General features: G+C 33.9%; 3 protein-coding genes across 3 annotated transcripts; 1 reads left to right on the top strand and 2 right to left on the bottom strand.

Moving 5' to 3' along the window:
* Positions 1-3,919: 3,919 nt before the first annotated feature.
* On the bottom strand, positions 3,920-5,140 carry LOC111368254. The gene has a single exon (XM_022989494.1). The coding sequence runs from the start codon at positions 5,138-5,140 to the stop codon at positions 3,920-3,922; it is 1,221 nt and encodes a 406-aa protein (XP_022845262.1).
* Positions 5,141-10,042: 4,902 nt separating this feature from the next.
* On the top strand, positions 10,043-13,405 carry LOC111368597. The gene is made up of 6 exons (XM_022989938.1): positions 10,043-10,894; positions 10,991-11,211; positions 11,738-11,963; positions 12,465-12,550; positions 12,672-12,763; positions 12,850-13,405. Exons 1-6 carry the CDS (start codon positions 10,805-10,807, stop codon positions 13,089-13,091), a joined length of 957 nt encoding a protein of 318 aa, XP_022845706.1. The 5' UTR covers positions 10,043-10,804; the 3' UTR covers positions 13,092-13,405.
* A 3,328-nt stretch (positions 13,406-16,733) lies between these two features.
* LOC111368596 (tetraspanin-19-like) lies at positions 16,734-21,855 on the bottom strand. Its single transcript, XM_022989937.1, has 6 exons — positions 21,570-21,855; positions 21,319-21,418; positions 19,564-19,644; positions 19,365-19,469; positions 17,709-17,903; positions 16,734-16,989 (listed from the first exon to the last, which is right to left on the bottom strand). The coding sequence occupies exons 1-6, from the start codon at positions 21,716-21,718 to the stop codon at positions 16,978-16,980; spliced, it is 642 nt and encodes a 213-aa protein (XP_022845705.1). The 5' UTR covers positions 21,719-21,855; the 3' UTR covers positions 16,734-16,977.
* Between the last annotated feature and the right edge of the window lie 675 nt (positions 21,856-22,530).

The following is a 22,530-nucleotide window of genomic DNA, read 5'->3' as shown; positions in this document are numbered from 1 at the left end:
CAAGCTCCAATAATTAGATCATGTCTAGTCGACCCTAGACCACTCAATCTAATTATTAATCTTTGTTTTTTCCACTAAAGGCAAAAGACTGAATTCTTGGAATATATAAGATCACAGAAGCCATTAAATCTGTAATACTTTCCTCTAACCTGCTGTATATGTATTTTATCCCCGTTCGAGATCCGATAATTAGGTACGAGCATAAATGACCGTTTTGCCCCTCTAATTATTCTCACTAACTTAAGTTTCATTTTCTTCAACGGTCCTGTGAACTAATCACAGATGTCGAAGTTTAGCCGTTGCTAAACACTGAGCTCTGATTTTAACCGTTCAATAGAAAATACTTAAGTAGTCACTCTACCCATCTGGGCGACGGTTCCCGACACGAATTCATGTTCTCTACTCCGCTCATTCTCAAGTTCCCAACTCATCGAGATATTTGACCAATCAAATTGATCTCACCCATTGATGAATTAAAGAACAATTAAAATTACGAAAAGATATACATAATCCTGTCAAGGGATTTAGATGAAATACACAACGGTCTAGTGAAATTTAATTCTCCGCACGGTCATGCTATAGAATTAAATTCAACACGTGGTCCGTTCAATACACTCCAAGTGTACTAGTGTCACCTTTTACTATTTCTGTGATAAGGACAAATCACAAACCCGAATAGTGAATTGGTCAACACTACAACCTTTCAATATAAGGTGCCAACCCTTATACGTAGATTGTGAACAAATTATTTATGATCAAAATATAAATTGTGTCATACTGTACTTCTCAACGCAAGTACTCAACTCATATTATCACAAGTGATTATAGGCACTTTAATTTCGCATACTCAATAATAAATAAATGCAAAAAATAAATTAAACATAATTTTATTCAATAAAAATATTATTTTTTTTACATCAGCAAAACTATACTATATGGGCACACAACCCAACAATTTTATCTATATTGAAATAACAAAATTATTGTAAATAGTAAATTTATTAGTGAATGACAAACGTATCTTAGCATTAGAAGTTATTACAGTTGTATCACTGATTCTTCCCTATAAATATAGGATTTTAGTTTTGAATAAAATAAATACAAATTTATTGACTTCTTTATATTTTTTCCCTTTTTATAACACGTTATCAGCATGATAGTTTAATTTTTTAAAGTTTAGTGAATGTAGTATTATTTTATAAGCATAAATATTTATCGCGTGCACCAAAATTAATTTGGTGACATGAATTATAATTAATTTGTCGCTGTTGAAATGCATGAATTATAATTTTCAATATTACAGAAGAATATTGACATATTGCTCTTGAAGAATCAATAATTAAAGATAACGTTCTCTCGAAGTAGCACACTTTCAAAGAATATATCCTTTTGAATTTATATTTATCCCTGAAGATAAACATATAACTAATGTCATAATGATATTGATCAGTTTGATTATTTGAATGATATATGATTATATATGCATTAATCGTATTCTTAGAAATTAAATCATCAAATTATACTTATATTGAACAAGATTTCAACTTGACTTTATTGTTTGACATGACCAGCTGGATCATCATTTAATTAATATTGGTGCAAAATTAAAAATTCAAATGAATATTCAATGAAGAATCAGAAGATTCTTCAATTCAATCTTATGTGATATTTGTTCTCTTTCATGAAGATTTTTTTATTAACCATCACTAGCTAAATACAGGGACTGAATTTCCTATATTTCTGAAAAAATTGATTAGAGTGATAAATAAGGCGGCCCCATCATCCTCCACATTGATTATCTAAATATTATTTGTTTCTCATATATTTGATACATATACTAAATGATTGGATGATGTTCACAATTTGAAGTTTGCAAAGTTATGTCTTAAATTTTAAAGGGAAAATTGCAGCCGAGGTACCAAACCTTTCGTTCATTAGCTGACTTTGCCCAAACCTTTAGTTTGTACCACCGGAGATACCAAACCTTTAAAAAATGAGTGGGGCCAGTCCAAAATGACGGTTTCCATCTGTTTGACCGCCAAAACCATCAGCTGACCCCTCTAATGATATTTTCAAGAATTTTCCTCAAATAAGTGAAGGGCAATCTGGGCATTACTCACATTTCCCTCCTATTATATACTTCACTGTTTACTTCTCTCCATTTCTTTAACACTATATTACCTCTTACTTCTCTTTCACAGGTAGTAATTAAAAATCAGCACGCACATGGTGTTGAATGTATGCAGATGTGGTTCCAGGTGCAGATGAAGACCTCGTGGACGAACCTGAACTCGGGAAGAAGATTTCTCACTTGTCCTCAAAGCCAAGATGTGGGTGGATGCACATTCTTTATGTGGTGTGACCCTCCAATGTGTGAGAGATCGAAGGAACTGATTCCTAGTCTATTACGAGCTAGCAGGGAAATGGAAGTTGAAATTAACACCCTTCAAGCAACAAGACCAAATGTGTGGAAGATCTGGCTCTTCGGCTTTGTGTGTGGAGTGTTTGCAAAATGGGTTTGTTCTTAGGTATGTAGGGTCGGATTGTAGGATTTTAGTATTTAGTTCCAGAAATTTGAGTTTAGGGTTTCGACATGGAGCCATGTGCTAGATGTTGTGAAATGCATATGTAAAAAGAAAATTTATGTTGTACCTTTTTACTTGAAATGAAGTGCCCCCTTTTTCCTGTACTTAATGCTACCTTAATAGGTGATAACGATCTTTTCCCGGCCTCTAAGTAAAATGCGAAATTAAAAGAGTTGATTACACTCCAAACTTATCTACAGAAGGTGCAGTATAGGTACCAAACCTTATAACGATTCTCAGAATCAGTACCAAACCTTTTCTAATGGTTTCAGATAGAGTACCAAACCTTTAAAAACATTTCAGTAAAGGTACCAAACGTTTGATAATACTTTCAGAGGAAGTATCAAACATTTTCATATATTTCTTAATCGCCTGCACATCAGATCTTACGAATACAATTTCAGAAACTAACGACAACCAGCAAAAACATAATGCAAGAAATTCGACGTCAACATTATCATCACATTCAACAATTTCATCATAAATTTCAGGTACATCTACAAAATAACAGCATTGGAAGTACATATTTCCAATTCAGTTTACAAAAAACCACAGCAGTTTCCCAAAAAAGTAACTATACAAGAGAAACCACATGATGTTCAAGATTTCGATCCTCTATTGTTGGACTTCTTTGTTTGTGACTTGGAGGTTTTCATTGAATGTGCTTTTCTTTTCCCCTTTGCTGATCTGGTATGTGTATCTTCTTGTGACTCTGTTTGTGTAGTTAGTTGAGACTGTTGTTGTGAACTGTCTTCACTAGGCAGTGATCCCTTACAGCTTCTTTTGTTATGTCCAGACCCTCCACAGCATTTACACGTCATCTTCATGCCAGTCCTTCCCATCTTAACTCCTGCAGGTGACTCTGCCTGTGACCTCTTCCTCATTTTTTTTGGGTTTGCCAGCCTGTTTTCTCTTCTGAGGTTGATTAAGAGAATACTTTCCCAATTCTGGCCATAGTTCAGGCCCTGACATCGAGTAGATAACTGGGGAGTAACACTTGAGGTATGTTTCCTTTCTATATCATGGGTCGATGCACTTATATATGCCAATATCCCTTGAAAGCATGCCTGATATTGCATGGGGACATGGTATTCCAGTGAGCTGCCATTTTCTGCCTGCACATGCATGTTTTGTCAAGTCAACGCTCCACCTCAAACCTTCTCTACTGGTTATCTCAAATTTATGGTTGCCTGCATAGTCTGCCTTCAAGTACCTTGCCTCAGACTTAGCCTTCTCAATGATTTTCACAATTCTTGTTCGGAATGCATGATCCCACCTCTGTGCTGCTTCCCTTTTTACATTCATTCTTATCATTTGCTGATGCCGAATTTTCTCTAGCATCGAGATGATGGGCCTGTTTCTGGCAACAACAATGGAAGAATTGAATGCCTCACACAAATTATTAAGAAGAATATCACATCTCGAATGCTCTTCGAAATGGGATCAGTCCACTGGGAAGGAGGTTTTTCAAGTAACCAGTTGTAAGCCTCTTCACTTATGTCTTTTAACTCATTCATTGCACTTTTCCACTCTGGCACTATTGTTGCCCTTGCTGCAGTCCAAAAGAGATTCTTAAGGGCCAAACCTTTGTGTGCCAAGGTGAAATTGCTATAAAGATCTCTAGCACAACACCTATGCTCCACTCCTTCACAGTATTGACTTATTGAATCCACCAAATCTTTTTGTTTGTCGGAAATGAATGTCCAAACTCGAGGGTTGTGCATCCCTATGTCATGAACCAACAATTCTATGAACCATTGCCAGTTTGTTTTGTTCTCCACATCCACAACTGCCAATGCTAACGGGAATATACAGTTCTCACGATCGATGCCAACAGCTGCCAACAACTGCCCACCTTCTGTAGTTTTTACGAAGCATCCATCCAACCTAACAACTGGCCTGCACCTAGCCGTAAACCCTTCCTTACAAGCCCCTAAGCAGATGTACAATCTCTTAAAAGTATGACCCGAACCTTCGATTTGCACTGTGCAGCCTGGATTCGTTCTCTTCAATTCCTCATCGTAATCCCATAAAATTTTATACTGCTCAGCTACAATCCCATTAATAACTTCTACACATTTCGATCTTGTCCTGTAGAACTGATGCTTTGAAATCTCATACACGCAGTCCTCTTTCACAGTCTCCATAAAAGTACTCATTGGAATGTTGGAATCAGACCTAAATTTCCTTACGTACTTTGCCAAAAATCCTGAATTAACCCTTTTATTTTGCCACACCATGGTACATGCGTGTTCATCTACCAGTGTGCTAATTCTAAAACTCTTGTCGGGTTGTTGGTACGCATACAGAACCCAAGGGCAATTATCTTGACATCGAACTCTCAACTGTGTCCTCATATTTTTCACGTATCTCAGTTGCCTGAAATTTTTGACTGAGTATTGAACTACTGCATTCCTTAGAATTTTAACGTTGTCGAATTTCATCCCTGGCAGAAATGAACATAACATACTATCAAAAATTTCTTCAATCAAGAGAACAATATACTTGTTAAACAAAACAAATGCATTACCTAGCTTGAACTGTGGATCATCCATATCAGTTGCAGAGTTAAACTAGCACACATTTTTCCTTTTGGTAGATGATCCCTCAGCCTCCGTATCACTGGGTAAGTTTCTAAGCTCATTGGAGTCTTTGTAGTTTGTTCCAGATTCTTCCCCAGCAGCCACCTTACCTTCCTGCTCATCCCTTACACCTTCCTGCTCACCCCTTACAACAATTTCAAAACCTTCACTCAACCTGAAATATGTGTTTTCATTATTATCATCCACAACAATATTTTCTTCCTGCTCGTACTCCGAGTCATTGAATTCCTCTCCCAAAATACCCTCATCATATTCATTATCCTGCTCAGGATCATCATGTTCCACATCATGCCCCATACTAGTTTCAGTAGCCTGCACCTCTGGTTTGGCATCATGCAACTCCTGTTCAACAGCCTGCGCCTCATGCTGAGCCTGCTGCTGTGGTTTAGAAGCATGCACATCAATTTTAGCAGCTCGTACCTCTGGTTCGGCATCATGTTCAGCAGCATGCGCCTCTTGTTCAGTAGCATGCAGCTCCTATTGAGCCCGTCGCTGTGGTTCAGAAGCCTGCACCTCTGGTTCGGCATCATGCAACTCGTGTTCAGCGTCATGCAACTCATGTTCAGACCTCAACTGTGGTTCAACATCATGTGGTTTCTCTAGTTCAGCAGCATGCACCTCTGGTTCATGTGAGTCTACTTCAGCCCCTATAAAATCAACCTCTGTATACTCATGTTTTGTTCCATACACTGTAACCTCTTCAACGTCAGCTCCTATAAGGATAACTTCCTCTTCATCTGCTTCCATGTCATCCACTTCATCAACTACATACAAGTCATCACCTTCTACTGATTCATCATAAATATCAACAGCATAGCATAGTTGCTGCTTATTCAATGCTTCACCAGACTTTTGAACCTTCACCAACTCCTCACTAGTCTCACAATCAAACACTTGAACATCCTTTTGTTCTGTTTCATCCCAAGGCAACTCCAAAACCTCAACTACAGGCAAGCAATACAGTTCAGCTGTCCTATTATCACCAAGCCACATTACTAAGTTCATGAAATCTGAGTCTTTAACCAACCAAAATGATGCTTCACTCACTCTTTTCTTCTCCATCTTGTACAGATATCTAATTCTATCAGAATATCCTAACATCTTCGCGGCATTGTCCAAAAGAAATCTATTAAAGAAATCAGGGTCGATATAGTCTATATAACTTATTTTTCCATGCTCATACACAAAATTTCTCATATTCTGAAATAAAATTCCACCATGATGAAGCCGTATGCTGAAGTACTTTGAATTTTCCCTTGAAAAAATACCAAAAAAAATAAAGTTAAGCCCTAGCCCTTTTTAGTTCGAGCAACGAACATGTGCAGAAAAGATAGTACACAAGCGTTACGCTCTAATTCATGAAATCACTTAAAATTTTTGAATTTCCCAGTATGTGAAAACAATCGAATAGGGGAACTTCATAATCATACAACTTCACACCGTAAATCGAAAAAAGAGGAACACACTTACCATACACGGGTTGGGGAAGAGAGCCTCGAATGTGGGCTGCAATGTCCACTGGATGTTCGTCTTCTTTGACGTACGTTTCATCTTCTTCATAGGTTTTCCCAGGGTCCATAGTGGATGGTGAGTGGAATGAAGTTGCAACTGACGTGTTTGACGTTGAGGACGGAAATGTGTGTAATGCCCAGATTGCCCTTCACTTATTTGGGGAAAGTTCTTGAAAATATCATTAGAGGGGTCAACTGACGGTTTTGACGGTCAAATAGACGGAAACCGTCATTTTGGACTGGCCCCACTCATTTTTTAAAGGTTTGGTATCTTCGATGGCACAAATGAAAGGTTTGGACAAAGTCTGCTAATAAATGAAAGGTTTGGTACCTCAGCTGCAATTTTCCCAATTTTAAATTATGAATATAATTTTCAGATTACATAATCAAGACCGTGTCTTGTTAATGTAAGTGGAAATAAATCTCAATATTTTAATAAGTATTAGTTAAGATATCGATAAATAGTTTAACAATATTGTTTGTTAAATGCCTCCAATTAATTTAATTGAGAACAAAATACATCCTATTTTTGTTTAGGGAATTCTATTACGCATCATATCAACATCATAGTTTTCTCGACTATAATTGGCTTATGGTCAGAACCTAATTTTTTCATCTAATTATTTTGATGGTGTAGTATATGTAACATTGAACCACCACAATGACTGAGATGGAAAATAAAGAATGTTGAGAATAAAATCGCAATTTGAATATTTATCCCTAATGAGCGATATTTTATAGCTGAAAAATGATTGTCAATTTGATTGGACAATTTTATCAGCATTAGGGAGATGAATTAAAAAATTAAAAATAATGTATAAATACATCATCATCTAAATCATCGCAAAATATCATTTGAATCAGAAGTTCGAAAGATAATTTATTAAGATGTATTTACTAATCAAAGAGATAAACAATATCTCATGCACCAATTTTAAATGTCCCAACATGAATTAATGTCATATGATGATAATTTGTTAACATTATATTTGATATTTCTTTAACACATCTCAAGAGTGATGGTATTCGATTTTAATATAAAAAATCTTTAAACGAAAATGGACTAATTAGCAAAGACGATCATTAAGGAGACATATTCTTGATAAGTATTTAGACATAATAAATTATAAATCGCAGAAAATTTTAAGATACCTAAAATAATTAAACTTGAGATATTTTAATAAGTTATGTCATTAAGGGAAAAATTAGATTCGAAAAGAAAAAAAATTCTCGACAAGAAGTTTTTATAAATGATGTACTACATCATATAGCGAGAAATCAAAATAAACGTGATGAAATATATCGATTGAAGTAGTGATTGACCAAATAAAATGGACTTATGTAGTATAATTGCCTTAACAAATATTTGTTGACGGAAGGCTATAAAAATGAAGATGTCTGCGATATGTTTTCATAATGAAAATAAATATTGGTTTGCAATTGTAATAATTTATGTTGATGATTTAAATTTAAATTAGAACTCTTGAAAAACTAAACAAAACTCCAGATTATTTGGAAAATAAATTTGAGATGAAAAACTTGGGAAAAATCAAAATTTGTCTTTGATTGTATATTGAAAACTTTTCAAAAGGATTATTTGTTCATTAATCTACATATACAGAAAAAGTTTTAAAACCTTTTTATATGAATAATGTACACCCATTGGTATCACTTGTGGTTGTTTGATCACTTGATGTGAAAAATGATCAATTTCGTCCACTTAAAGATGGAGAAAATGTTCTTGGTCTTGAAAACCATATATTAGTGTAATTGGAGCATTAACTTATCTTGCAAACTGCAATCATTTCGATATAAACTTTTTCTGTAAATTTCTTGCAAAATATAGTTATACACCAATCCAAAAATATTGGAATAGTATTAAACATATTTTTTATTACCTAAATGGTACTGTTGATTTGGGGTTTTTACATTCTTAAAAGTTGGGATCCATTTTAGTGGAATATATAGATGCAGATTATCACTCTGACCCATATAAAGCTAAATCACAATGAGGATATGTCTTTACACATGAAGAAACAACTATATAATGGAGATATGCGAATCAATCTTTGACAGTAACATCCTCAAATTATTATGAAATTATTGCAGTCCATAAAGCATGCTGAAATTGTGTATAGTTGAGAAATATGACCCGTCATATTCAAACATCAGGTGGGTTAATTTCAACACTAAAAATTTTGTTTGAAAATAATGTAGCTTGTATTGCATAACTTAAAGGAGTCTATATCAAAGGTAACATGATGAAGTATATTTCTCTAACATTCTTTCATATAAACGAGTTTCAAAAGAATGATAATATCGATGTCTAAAAAATTCGCTCAAATGACAATGTACCTGATTTATTTACAGAAGCATCGCTGACATCTACATTCAAGTAATTTTTCATGAGATTGGAATTCGTCGATTTAAAGATTTTCAGTGATCCATATCAAGAGAGTAGCTGTACTTTTTTTTTCGCCTAGATTTTATCCCACTGAATTTTCTTAGCTAGATTTTAATGATACAGAATTTATTATTTAATAATTCAAAAACAATTGTATTCTTTTTCCTTCATTTATTTTTTTGTCTCATTGAATTTTTATCGATTTTAACGAGACAAATATTTTGTAATGTATCATTCAAGAGGGTGTATTGTAAATGGTAAGTTTATTAGTGAATAATAATTCTACTTCCTGAAAATTATTACCGTTGTATTCCCGTTTCTTCCCTATATATAGAGTATTGGTTCTTAATAAAATACAAATAAGTTTATTAACTTCTCTATACTTTCTTCTTTTTTTACTCTTTTCATAACAAAAAGTCAAATAAAGAAGACAAAATAAATACACACATCCCACTGAAGATGAAAGTTGAAACAGACATATATAACCCTCGTTTGGCATAAAGTTTCGAAAATAAATTTTGTGAAAAATAATTTTTTAAAAAATATATTATTAAAAAAAGGGAAAAATTTAGCCATTGTTTGATTTCAATTATTTTCAAAACACATTTTTTTCTCTTTTATTTTTAACCACAATTTTTTTAATAAAATAATATTACACATAAATTCAAAAAATTTCATTAGTTTTTTTAGTCACATGTTCTCCATTAAAATATTATTTCAAAATATATTTTCATCAAAACAATGGGACCTCAAACAGGCTATACTTGCAAATTTATTTTATTAAAAAAATGTATAATTAAAAACAAATATTCTTAAACATTAGCTACCTCTAAATTGTATTCCCTCTCCCACGCAACCTTACCCCCACTCGAGCACCTTAAACATCTCGAATCCCAGATTATGACCAAAATACTGGTGTGAATACATTTATCCTACACACGAATGTTGCTGTTGTATCGCTATTGTACTATTTCTCCTAATGGTTTTGCTTTATGGAGAGAAGTTGATTCCCTTTTATCAGACGCCATGAATTTTCTTTTTGAGAATAAATAAAGATTCAACATTTCATTTTATTGGCTAATAAAAACATCTGCCTTTGGTTTCTACGCGTGTACAAAGAACAATCTTTTATCTCCATTTTAGTCCAACTTTTTCTCTCTATTTTCTTCACCTTTCTCTCAGAAGGGGAGAGAGAATTTGCGAGAATATCGCAAGAATTTATCTTGAGTTGTTCTGAAAGAAGATAGCATGTAATGCTCCAGGAAAATGAAAAATTCAAGATCAGATGAATGTAGATAATATTTTTTGATGCTGAAACAGTTTTTGCTTTGTGGGTCGTTTTTGTTTTGCATTGAATCCAAAGATAGTCTCTCTCTTGGAATTGAAATTCTTGAATTTTTTTTTTCTGTTTCCCATCAGAAAAATGATTTCTGGGTTTTGATTGAATTTCATAAATTTCAACATAGTTTCTTAAAAGAGGGAAAAAAACATTGAAAGACTTCAGTTTTTTATTCTTAATAGTTTGTCTAAACGTCTAGTTGTATTCTCGCCATTCCTTCTCTTCTCCCATTAATTTCTTTCGTTTCTCCTTCTCCAATTATTTTCTCTCCCTGTTTTTCCTTTCCTCTTCTCTTTTCCTCAAGAAAAAGAATCGGTGAAAACTCTCTCTCTCTCTCTCTCTCTCCCCATTGAAGAGCCAGGATGTTTTTTCACAAGAATTCAATGCAATCAAATCTTGACAATCTTTTGGATTACACAACTCCTTCAATCCCTTCTCAATTCCTATCCAAGGTTTGTGTATTTACAATTTTCTTCTTAATAATATCTACGATCATGTTTATGATTGTTGAAGTTATTTTAATATGATCATTTTTTGTTATTGTGCAGACTGAGACGAGGAAGCTTAATAGGCTGTGGAATCCTTTTGAAAGAGAAACAGTAGAGTATTTTTCATTGAATGATCTTTGGAATAGCTATGATGAATGGAGTGTATATGGCGCTGGCGTACCAATCCGTCTTGCGAATGGCCAAAACTTAGTTCAGTACTATGTGCCTTATCTATCTGCTATTCAAATCTTCACCAGCAATTCTTCTATAAACTATTCAAGGTAATGAATGCCATTCACAAATTTGATCAGCTGTTAACTGTTATAAGAAGTTGCTGTGAGAATTGTTTTCACCGAAAATTCTTGTTTTTGTGAGCCGGGCTCTGTTGATGATGTTAAAATTTAACTCTTTTAGCAAGTAAATGGATGGATATGATGAAATAGAGTAGCTTTGAGGTCCCTTTCAAAATGAGTTCTTTGAATCAAGGAGGAAGCATCAAGCTCATGTTGACCATGGGTGGAGAAAGGGTATTGAACTCTTTTAGATCCAATCCCCCGTTGTTCCTCGATAGCTCAGTAGTAGAGCGGTCAAATGAACTTATAATATTTTACTACCACAATGAGTTATTTATTGAATTTTTATATGCTCAAAAGACAAGAAAGTCGAAGCATTTATATTATTTCACTGGAGGATGTAAATTGCATGATAATCAATGAGATATGACATGGTATTTCTTTAAGTTCTCTATTTATTATTTTATCCTGAAAGCAAGATGATTTAGTTGGATTGTGATCATATGAATAATAGGGAAGAGGCTGAGTCGTCATGTGAGACTAGGGATTGCTTTAGTGATTCATTCAGCGAAGAGAATGAAAGCGTGAGCGAAAAGCTGCTGACATGGGACAGATGTTCCTCCGAGGAAGTAGTACTCGAGCAGGATAACTTCTGGCATCCCAATGATCGATTGGGTTATCGGAACTTTGAGTACATCGAAAAATCTTCTCCTTGTGGAAGAGTTCCTCTGATGGCTAAGGTAATCCTCTTCCTGGTTCATGTTCCTGTGCATGGTTCTAATGCTTGTAGTTTTAGGTTCTAGATATTCACTTTCGGTGGACTACTCACGACAATGATTGTTGATAATGAAGATAACAGATAATGGAATCGTTTAAATTCCTTTAGTTGACGGGCATCTATTTAAGATGTACTACTTTTGACAATGAATCAGAATTTTTCTTTATTTCTCTCTTTTGTTTTTTTCGCCATTGCTCATTTTTAGAATATAGTGACTTGTCTATAAGTCTATTATAGGCTGTTTATTCTACTCCGTCCATTGACTTAACTACAAGTTACTCTTCTTCAGTGGGATATAATTTCTTATCTTCACAAGAATATGTTCTTCCTTTTCTACTTTCTTATTCCTGTTCTGTGCATTGGAATTGTGATGCTATCTTAACATGTTTTTGTATCTACTCAGTTAATTTGACGTTTTGAGAGGAAAAATATAATTTGACACCCTTAGTTGTTTGCTTTCTAGATAAGGGGCTTAGGACAAAGATACCCGGCATTGATGTCGTTAAGAAGTGTAGATCTTTCCCCTGCTAGTTGGATGGCAGTTGCTTGGTTCGTCTCTCTATCTCAAACAAGCAAGAGCGTGCACACAAGCATTTTTCTTTTCCAAGTTTCTTGTAATTCTTTTGATGAATTGCACGTTTAAGCAGTCTAAACGATGAATCACATTCAGGTACCCAATATATCACATTCCCATGGGAAGAAGCGAAAAAGACTTGTCGACTTGCTTTCTCACATTTCACACCCTTTCGTCTACTTTTCAAGGTATTCATTTATTTGGTTCAATAAAATGAGCCTTATTATTGTGCGTAAAAATGCTGTCTCACTCTGGTATCCGTTGTGATTAACAGATATGGAACTTGAAGACGACTCTGTAAGTACTGAAAGGAAGAAAAGAGAGGAAGGAGATGAAATCTCTCTCCCTCCATTTGGTTTAGCCACTTATAAGATGTACGGTGATGTGTGGGTTTCTGACAAGAGGGGTAAGGACCTAGAGAAACTGGTATCGCAGTTTAACATTGCAGACTCGTGGCTAAAGCAACTTAGTGTTGATCACCATGACTTCAAATACTTTGCCCAGAGGTGTGGCTAAGTCGATAAACAACGCTTCCTCTTGTGTGGACATTGAAGAAGGTGAATTGAATTCCCGAATCCTTTTTTGTCACTACTCTGGTTTGATGTTTGCTAGAGAGAATGAGAAACTGAGTGGCCTTAAAGTGATAATATTGTAGTTGCATATGACTCTGGTAGCATAAAAGACATTTGACAGTGGACCAGATTCCATTTTTTGTTATGAGTTCTACAACTTCGTAGTTGAGAATTGTATGTACCTTTTATGGAATGAGATGAAAAAAGAGGGAAGCCTTAGGGGCTTTTTAATTGGAGTTATTCAATGGTTTACTTAAATTCTTTTTGAAAGTGGGATTCTTTGTTTTTGCAATTTTCTGTTGTACTTTTTTTTTGTGCAATGCGTTTCTTCTTGTGCTTTACTAGGTATTTTAGTTTGGACAACGTTAAACATGATTAAGGAAAAATAAGATCTTAAGATCTTGAGTGTGTTATATTCAATTTCTTTTCTACTTAACGCACTTAATTATTGTTCTTTTTCAACGTGTTTTGTATGTTGGTTTGGACAATTTTTGATATCATCAAATAAGAACGAGAACTTAAAATCTTATATGTGTTTTATGTGACGTGTTTACTACTTAAGTTTTTATAATATGTTAGAATAATGCTATTCATAGTGAAGGCTAACAATGGTCGTCTCATGCATCAAATAACAAATCAACACATGTATGTTACTTAAGACGATTACTAGTAGTTTTCATTATGAATAACATTACTCAAGCAGTTATTGTGAGTATTATCATTTATAAGCACGACTAATAGACAACCATCTATGTGGCAATGAGGGGACCACGAACCTTGATTACAAATATCATTATTCATTATTTGTACCAACAATAAGTAGTTAGAAAATGATAGAACCATTAAACTCAAAAATAAAACAGGGGTTATAAACATACACAATAATTGAACTAAGTTGAGTTAGTTAATAATTTTTATAGAATATAACGTGTTACGCCCTAAATCCATCGTTCTTTTAAAGTTTTTCAATTTCTTTGATAGATAGAATTTGTTTACAACCACTGCGGTCTAGAGCTTGATGCTAATTAAGGCGAAATTTTGGTATTTGTTACTACGCTTGTTGATTATCATAACAATATTATATATGTAAAGTTAAGTTATAAAATATATAGTTGTATCATACTATAAGATCTATTATTTGATAAGAATGAAAATCTATGTCAAACAATCTTTATACAATACTATAGGTTGAAATCTTTATTATGTAGACTAAGGCCCTATTTAATCCGCATCATTTGAAAAAAAAAAATACATTTTTAAACAGTGATTTGATATTATTTCAACCACATATTCTTTAATAAAATAATATCATACGCGAATTCAAAATTTTTCCTTATTTTTTAATCACATATTTTTCATCAATATATTGTTCAAAGATATATTCTTATGAAAACTATGAGGCTCAAACAAGAGTTAAATAAACTAAATTCAATAGCCTAAAAATCTAACAAGCTATAATAATACCAAAAAATCACACCAAAAGGCGCCCTAAATAACCATAGCCATATATTGATTAATATCGATGTTTATAATGATTAGAACAACGTACATGTAATATAAGTTATGCACGCATGAATATTCATTGCTTAATCATAAAATGACAATGCACAACTTTTTGTTCGTTTAACAACAAATGCATTATATACACATCTTCTTGTCATAGAAGGAATGCACAAGTTTTTATCAAACAACAAACACACATTATCACATCAATATACTTGTCCACTTAGTCGTAAAATGATGACGCATATATTTTTTGTCAAATGACAAAGGTGCATTGCTACTGCACGTGCATGCACTTCGACAAGTCTTAGAATGATAATAAATTGCTTTTTGCCTAGCAAAACACATGCCAACCGTGTGTAAATACTTGCGAGCTAGTTGTATGATGACAATGTGTAACTTCTTGTAATAAAAACTGTAAGCGTCGCTGGTCAAGCACTTGAATGTACATATGAACATATATACACTCATCCACTTAATTGAAACACACCCACACCCCCCCTCCCCCACACACATATATATATTTTATTTATTTTTTATTTTTTATATTTGGTCAAGAAATACTAATCCACATAACTTGTTGGACAACATTTTGTCAAACAACAAACTTGTTAACGGACGTATATAGTCGAGAAATGATGACAGTATAACTTTTTGTGAAAGAAAATACGATTACTGGTCATGCTCTTGTATGTACGTATACAAATACATTCATTCATTCGCTTACAGAATTATACTGCATAATATTTTTGCAAAACAATACTCGTCCACTTAATTTATACGACAACTTTTTTCCCCAAGTCCCAAGTTTGGTACTTCTACCAAAAAATTGCCTTTTTCTACTTAGCTATATTCACCGACATGTATTGAGGTATATGCTTGACTTCCTACAGTATTCAATATTTCAGCCGACTTATTTTTAGAAAAATGGTGCTTTATGTTTAATAAACTAAGTTCTCACTCTATAATTTTTCAACATTATTAGCCTAATATGAATGAGTTCGTGCATTAACAAGTTTGTTTGTTGCCTAATACGATTTAGATGAGTTCGTGCATTAAATTGATGATACTCAATTATTAGCCAAATATAAATGGTCATGCCCTTGCATTATTAGCCTAATATAAATGAGTTCTCACTCATTTAATGCCTAATGCGATTACTTTAGAAAAACGAGTTTGTGCTTTAGTGCTTTTTAGTATCATCAATTTAGATGATACTAATATTAATTTAATTCCATCTTTCATTGAGCTTATACTTAACGTCATCCAAACTGATGTTGTAACACCAGTGACGCTAATAGCATTATTCATAAAAAATCGACCTTAAAATATATTAACTACGTATAAATGTAATAAAAAAATCGTTCATTTATATAAATGTGTGCTTATTTTTCTCTCTCTCAAATTTGAATTTAGCAAAATGGTGATGACTCTGATACGAGCTAATGTTTTAGATCTATCCAACGATATGAATCAAACACATCGAATCCGTTTGCAAAATGGAGATCTGAACAAAAAGAGTGTACAAAAACCAAATCATTACTTTGTAGCATGCTTTGCTCCTATCATACTTCTTAAATAGTAAGGCTTCGCTCCTGTTCTCTTTCATTAACAAGATTTCCAAGGCAAAAGGGTCTTGGAGCATGATTTGAGTTGTATATGTAGACCAATAGAGCATCTTTAAAATACAATGAATAAACTCATTTATTCATGATTTAAAAAATCTATTACATACAATAGCTTTTAAGGCACATTCACAACAAGGTCTTGTGATGACTTTCCGATAATCGTAGGTTTGAGTCAATTAGATGACGTACATGTAATCCTCAACTCTTTAGGGAGTAGTTGATTTTTATTTTTCAGACAATTCACACACACACACACACACACTCTCTCTCTCTCTCTCTCACTCTCTCTCTCACCCATCCACCAGTAAAATATGGTCAAGTATAACATTTTTTATGTTAAAAATTAAACAAATCAAACACATTTCATGCAAATTGCCTAAGAACTTATTTTCTTTCCAAGCAAATTTCATGACTGCAATCAAACATCCTAAGATTTAAACTTTGCTATTTAAAGGTAATCAAAAAGTTCGAACAAATTTATACTTTTGTAATAGTGTGGTCATTTATTGTTACACAAGTTTATATTTCATCAAGAATGTAAAGCATATATACATGTTAAACTACAAAAACTCTGTCAACTACAAGAAGTATCACTAATACAAACAACAATAGAAAAATTGTTTAGACTGCTACTTGAGATCTGACAACCTCTTCCCGATATTCATCATGTGCACTTCGTTGTCAGGTCGGAAATTTAAATCATCTGCTAGCCTAAAAATCCAAAAGGAAAAAAAAAGTGTAGCTTTAGTATTTTCTCCTGACTAACGAAGGAAACATCAAATGAGTAGAACTCCCAAAGATGGCAATGCGCATTAGTGCTCTTCAGTTGCATTAAGAATTAGTCATTCCATTTGAAAAGATTATCGTTTGCAACTTAGAAATGATCTTCCAAAGTCAAACAGACTTCTGTATACAATATTCAGAATATTGTATGCATTTTTTCTCATTTCCCAATCAATCAATACTGGAAAATAAACAATATACTACCGTGTGAGAAGTTCTAAAATTTTAAAATGTTCAAAAAAGGCCAAGATTGAAGATGTGCGATAGATGGACTACGAGTTGGACAAGTGATGTGAAAAGGACGAAACTATTCTGTCTACTGTGCCTAATCCAAAGTAAGACAATACCAAATGCAAAGATAATGAATATCCAAACCAAGAGATCATGACTATTGGCATGTTCGCCGTACTGAGGAAATTTTCTCAACAACATTTTGATTTAAGGGTTTATTAGCTTCAGTAAATCCATGTAAAATGATGTTGCTAGAGTACAAGTGCCTGATAAAGAAGATAGGAAACAATTGTCAGGACTTTGGAAAGTATACCATGACCAGTATATTATCAAAGCAACATATAATGTGCCAAATGCCCTTAGGATGTCCGTTCTTCTCTGTATAGAAGATATAATGCGCTTAAATGCATACTTACCTTAATGTTAATCCTTGTAATTGAAGAATCATTCTTGGTCCCATAGAGCTGATCACCAGCAACATGAGGAGGAGGAGGGGCATAATTCCTCAATAGGGGCACTCTTTCGGGGGGGTCATCATCATCACTTTCATAATATCTCGCAGGATGAGGTCCCAAAGCTTTAAGAATTATGGCCATTAACATACTTAATGCCTGCATATGGAGAATAGGGTAAGTACCAAGAACAGTGATGTAAGACAAAATGTTGTAATTAACAAACTTAAAAAGACAAGAACGAAGAGTAACTTTGAAATTGCAGGTACTACAGCGTGAAAGCAATCGAATGCCTTTCCAAGGTGTGGATAATTTAAATTTGGAAACCAAGAGTCATTTTTTGTTTTCTAGCCAACTTGTCTAGATTCTCAGAAGGGATCTTGACAAAGTTGGACTAGTATTTGTGTAATTTTTTGGAAAAAAACCAACTCTTCTTTTCAGTAATGAAATCTTTATGAACTCAGATCAACAAGACAATTTTTCTTTCATAAGACTTCAATTTAACCCAAGAAAACTCTCGTGTTACCGACTTCTTCATTTTTCATCTTTGTTTTTTTACCTTATCTATTTATTTGTGAGATGTGAGGCCCCTTTTTAAGGAGGTAGTCTTGGTAATATCATGATTTGGATAGCTCAATCATATGGCTAAGATTCTTAGTACAAAGTATTTATAAAAGAAAAACTCTCTTGTTACCAATTTCTTCATTTTTCATCATCTGTAAGGAGGTAGTCTTGGCAATATCATGATTCAGATAGCTCAATCATATGGTTAAGATTCTTAATACACTGTATCGATTCTTGATACAACTTGTAACACAGAACTTGAAGATGATTTTCATATATATAGGTATATTCAGTTATGTAATTCTATCAGAGGATGTAGCAACAATAAAAGATATTCAAGGACATGATCCAAATTTAAATCTTGAAATAAACACATTCATCCATTAATTCTGATACTGCAAAACATTAATTTTCTCAATGCATCGTGCAAACTGAAATCTGAATTTGGGAAGCCTCAAATCTTGATTTTCTAATAGGACCTTGTAAACTAGTGTCAGTTCAGGTAAAGGATTCAATGCTGAACCACAATCTTATATCTCTACCAGTTTCCAAACCTTCTTCCAGAATTTTTCATTTAAATGAAATTACAAGCTAGTAATTGTGCTCATTACAAATAGGATCTTCCGTTGATCATAAATACAACCAACCGATCCACATTGGAATCAGAATCTCAACTATCCAGATTTTAAAATAAATGGATTGATGTGAGATAATTGAGAGCAAAAGGAATACTCAAATATAAAAAATGACGGTGGACAATGTATACTGCAGATTATGGAAATGCCTAACTGGCTATGGTCCACACATATCAGTGTACGATCTTGATTCTTGAGTAACTCAGTATTCCTCTTACCTCAGTCATCATATGTCATATGTAACACAGACACGATTAAATAACTAGATTGATGACAGTGGTAGTTAGTTAGTAGTGAGAGACACAGTCAGACTGTTCTTCAAACTAATATTGCGATAAAAAATTAGAGAATGTAGTCGTAGTGCAAATGTACACGTCTATATGAGTTCATGTACTGGTGTGGGAAAGAGAAAGAGAGGAACCTCCAATGCAACCACTGTGATCCCAATCCATTTGATTGTGTCAAAGTTCTGTCTGATGAAATCCTTTAACTGATCAAAATTCCCAGTTTGATCATCTGGGAAGTCCTGATATCCAGTTAAATTAGAATACAATCAATGCCTAAAATTTAAAATATCCACAGGGTATTATGTGAAAGATGCATTCACTCCCATGACCCACCTCCTCCCAGTCGTGGTTAAGAATTACATCTGCAGTCACTGCAGCTTCCAACACAAGAAGCAGAAAGATAAAAACCATATACTGCTCTAGTTAAGGTCAAACCGAGAAGTGATCCATACATCATTTCAATGACATTGTATTCTGAGATAAACATCAATGCTCTCTCATCACACCAATATGAAAAAGTAGACAAATTGGACTACGGAATGTACCACTTTAAAAATGGCAAAACAATTTGAACAGAAAAAAGTAACTGTTGATATAGACTCAGATGGCACTCTTATTAAACTAATAGTTGGGAAGACAAAATTCTTCAGCGAATAACTTATGATAAATATCTGAAAATTCAAATCCTCATTTGGATATATATTTTCACTGTAGAATCAAAGACTGTCCTAGTCAATAGTGCTGATTATCTATCACTACACATTAGTATTTATTTGCATAGAACTAGAAGAAGGTCTTCTTAAAAGGCTTCAGAAAAGAGCTAAATTTGACAGTCAATTCAACAGGGAAAAATAGTTTATCCTAACATTTTATGTCCTGGAATCTGCAGAACATCTTGTAAACAGTTCGCATCCAAGCAGAAAAGACTGTGAAGAGCCTAATGCAATAATAGGTTACAAGGCTACATCTCTAACATGAACGCTAAAATGACATTACATACAGTTCGATTACTTGTGAAATGGTTAAACTCAACTTTGAAAAGAAATGGAGAAGATTTACTTTATATAAGATGGAAACATCAAAACTACAAGAAACCCTGCAATAGTACAAAGTATTCTAGATGAAGTTGGGCTACTAGCAGATGAAAATGAAGATAAAAGATAGACAAAAATCAACAACTTTAGTCTTTCTATGTAAAAGACAATATCCTTATATCTAGTAAATCTCAGAAAACTAAATTTATTGAGATAAACTAATTATGATTCCCAAAAAGTTTAAAAGATCAAGTTCCGAACCAAAAGACAGAATATTACAGTGATATATATTGAATCAAACTATTTCAATCAAGAAAAAACATCAAATACTATCGCACCCCGAGGTGTGTGAGGGAATACTAAATATCTGTTTCAAGCATGAAAAAGAGCATTCTGTTGCATTAAATACTAATAGGCTGAGCCTCAAACAATATACATTCTGGATGAGTAATCTTATTCACATTACATAAAAGAGTGGCTAATTATGTTCAAAAATACCTCCAATCCAGATCCTCTGATGATTGAGAATTCGTCAAGCACGTTCGAAATGATCCCTTATTTCAAACTATGATGGTTATAAATTCAACAAATTATCAAGGCAAGGCACAAACATCTGTAAACATATTCTATTAGAACACATCCTTCTCAATTCTCAAACATACTTAATACTACATTAGAAATTAATAGCATCAGCAGCAGTCTTGTAAATAAAAGTTTGGTCATCCAGGCATCTACCAATACAAACAACTCACAGCACTAAATATATCATTAATAGAGCATGGAGTTTGTGTTTGACATATCTATTAATTTCTTGAAACAAAAAGGACATGGAGTTGAGCTTAGGATCTGCCAAATTTCATTAGTCAATTTTGCACTTCATAGATTTCTTACTCATGCATATTGAACATATAGAACTACCACGAAAACATTCCAATACTGTGAACCATTGACAACAGAACACCATATGTTTCCTCATCTTAACAATTTACTTTACAAATCTTATGTATGGGGATATCGATCAGCAACAGGACATCGATTAATCAAGAGAGGATACAATCCACAAGCAGCAGCCATTAGTAGTCTCTGCGGCAATATGACCCGAACACGTAATCAAACACAAAATGACCCCGATTCCAAGTATTGTGTAAATGAACCTGAATTCCAATTTCAAATAGTTGACCAGAATAAGCAAACAAAATAACAGTAAATGCTTTTCCTTTTACGATTTTCCCGATTCCCATAGTAAATAAACAAACTTACTATCACGTGAATCTTAAGTTAATTACAAAACCCACTCATACATACCAAGGGGCGGATGAATCGGATTCTAAGTGTCGATTCCAAACCCTAAGCATCCAGAGAGAGTATATAATCATGGCAATGCCGACCATCCCTATTCCGGAATTCACCACCTTCAGCATTGATTGTATGCAGTTCCGTGCAATTCGAGCCATTTTAATGACTTTCTTCTGATTACACCCAAAACAACTAATTAATTACCAAAATTCTTGGAACAATTGCCTTTAATGTATTACCTTAATCCCAGGGAATCCCAGTTAGGGTTACGCTTGTAAAAGCCGCCAGAGTTGAAATTTTGAGAATCAAATAATTAAAGAAATACAATTATTATATATTAGTGAAAGTCATCTAATGTACATTGCTATGGTGCTGTGGTTGTCGCGTTAGTTTTGCACGCTGAAAGTCTCCGGTTCGATCCTGGGCAGCAACAAATTTTATTTTTTTATTTTTATTTTTCCATCTCTTTTTGACTATTTATTTATCCAATAAATTATTTCTTAGGGGCTATTCTCTTTACTGTTTTCAATCCGTTTTTTGTTTTCGATTTTTCAAAATAGTGAAAATGCATTCTCTTTCCCATTTTCGAAAAAATAAAATAAAATTTTATTGAAAACTCAAAACATAAAAAATGACATTTTGAGCATGTTCAAGCCAAAACACGCAAATTATGAAAACACGGAAAATGGTTCCATTTCCCCCAAAATTCTTCCTCTTTCTTGAGACGGCCTCCTTCCATCAATAACAACAACCACCCGCCACCTAAGTTGCCGAACCCACACACCATCTGCACCCCCCTCTACAACCTCCGACCATCGCTTGCCCAACAGACTGTCGAAAATAACATCAATTCCCATCCAATACTGTGAGCATAGTCAAGGCTTTTTCCCAATTACTTCCACACCCGGCCACCCTCTTGATCGTGGAGCACCACTATAACATTCCTCTCAACCAGGCGCATCTAACAAAT

This window comes from Olea europaea, chromosome 19, assembly GCF_002742605.1.
Source record: "Olea europaea var. sylvestris chromosome 19, O_europaea_v1, whole genome shotgun sequence".
NCBI lineage: Eukaryota > Viridiplantae > Streptophyta > Magnoliopsida > Lamiales > Oleaceae > Olea > Olea europaea.
This window is presented reverse-complemented; position numbering and strand designations above follow the sequence as displayed.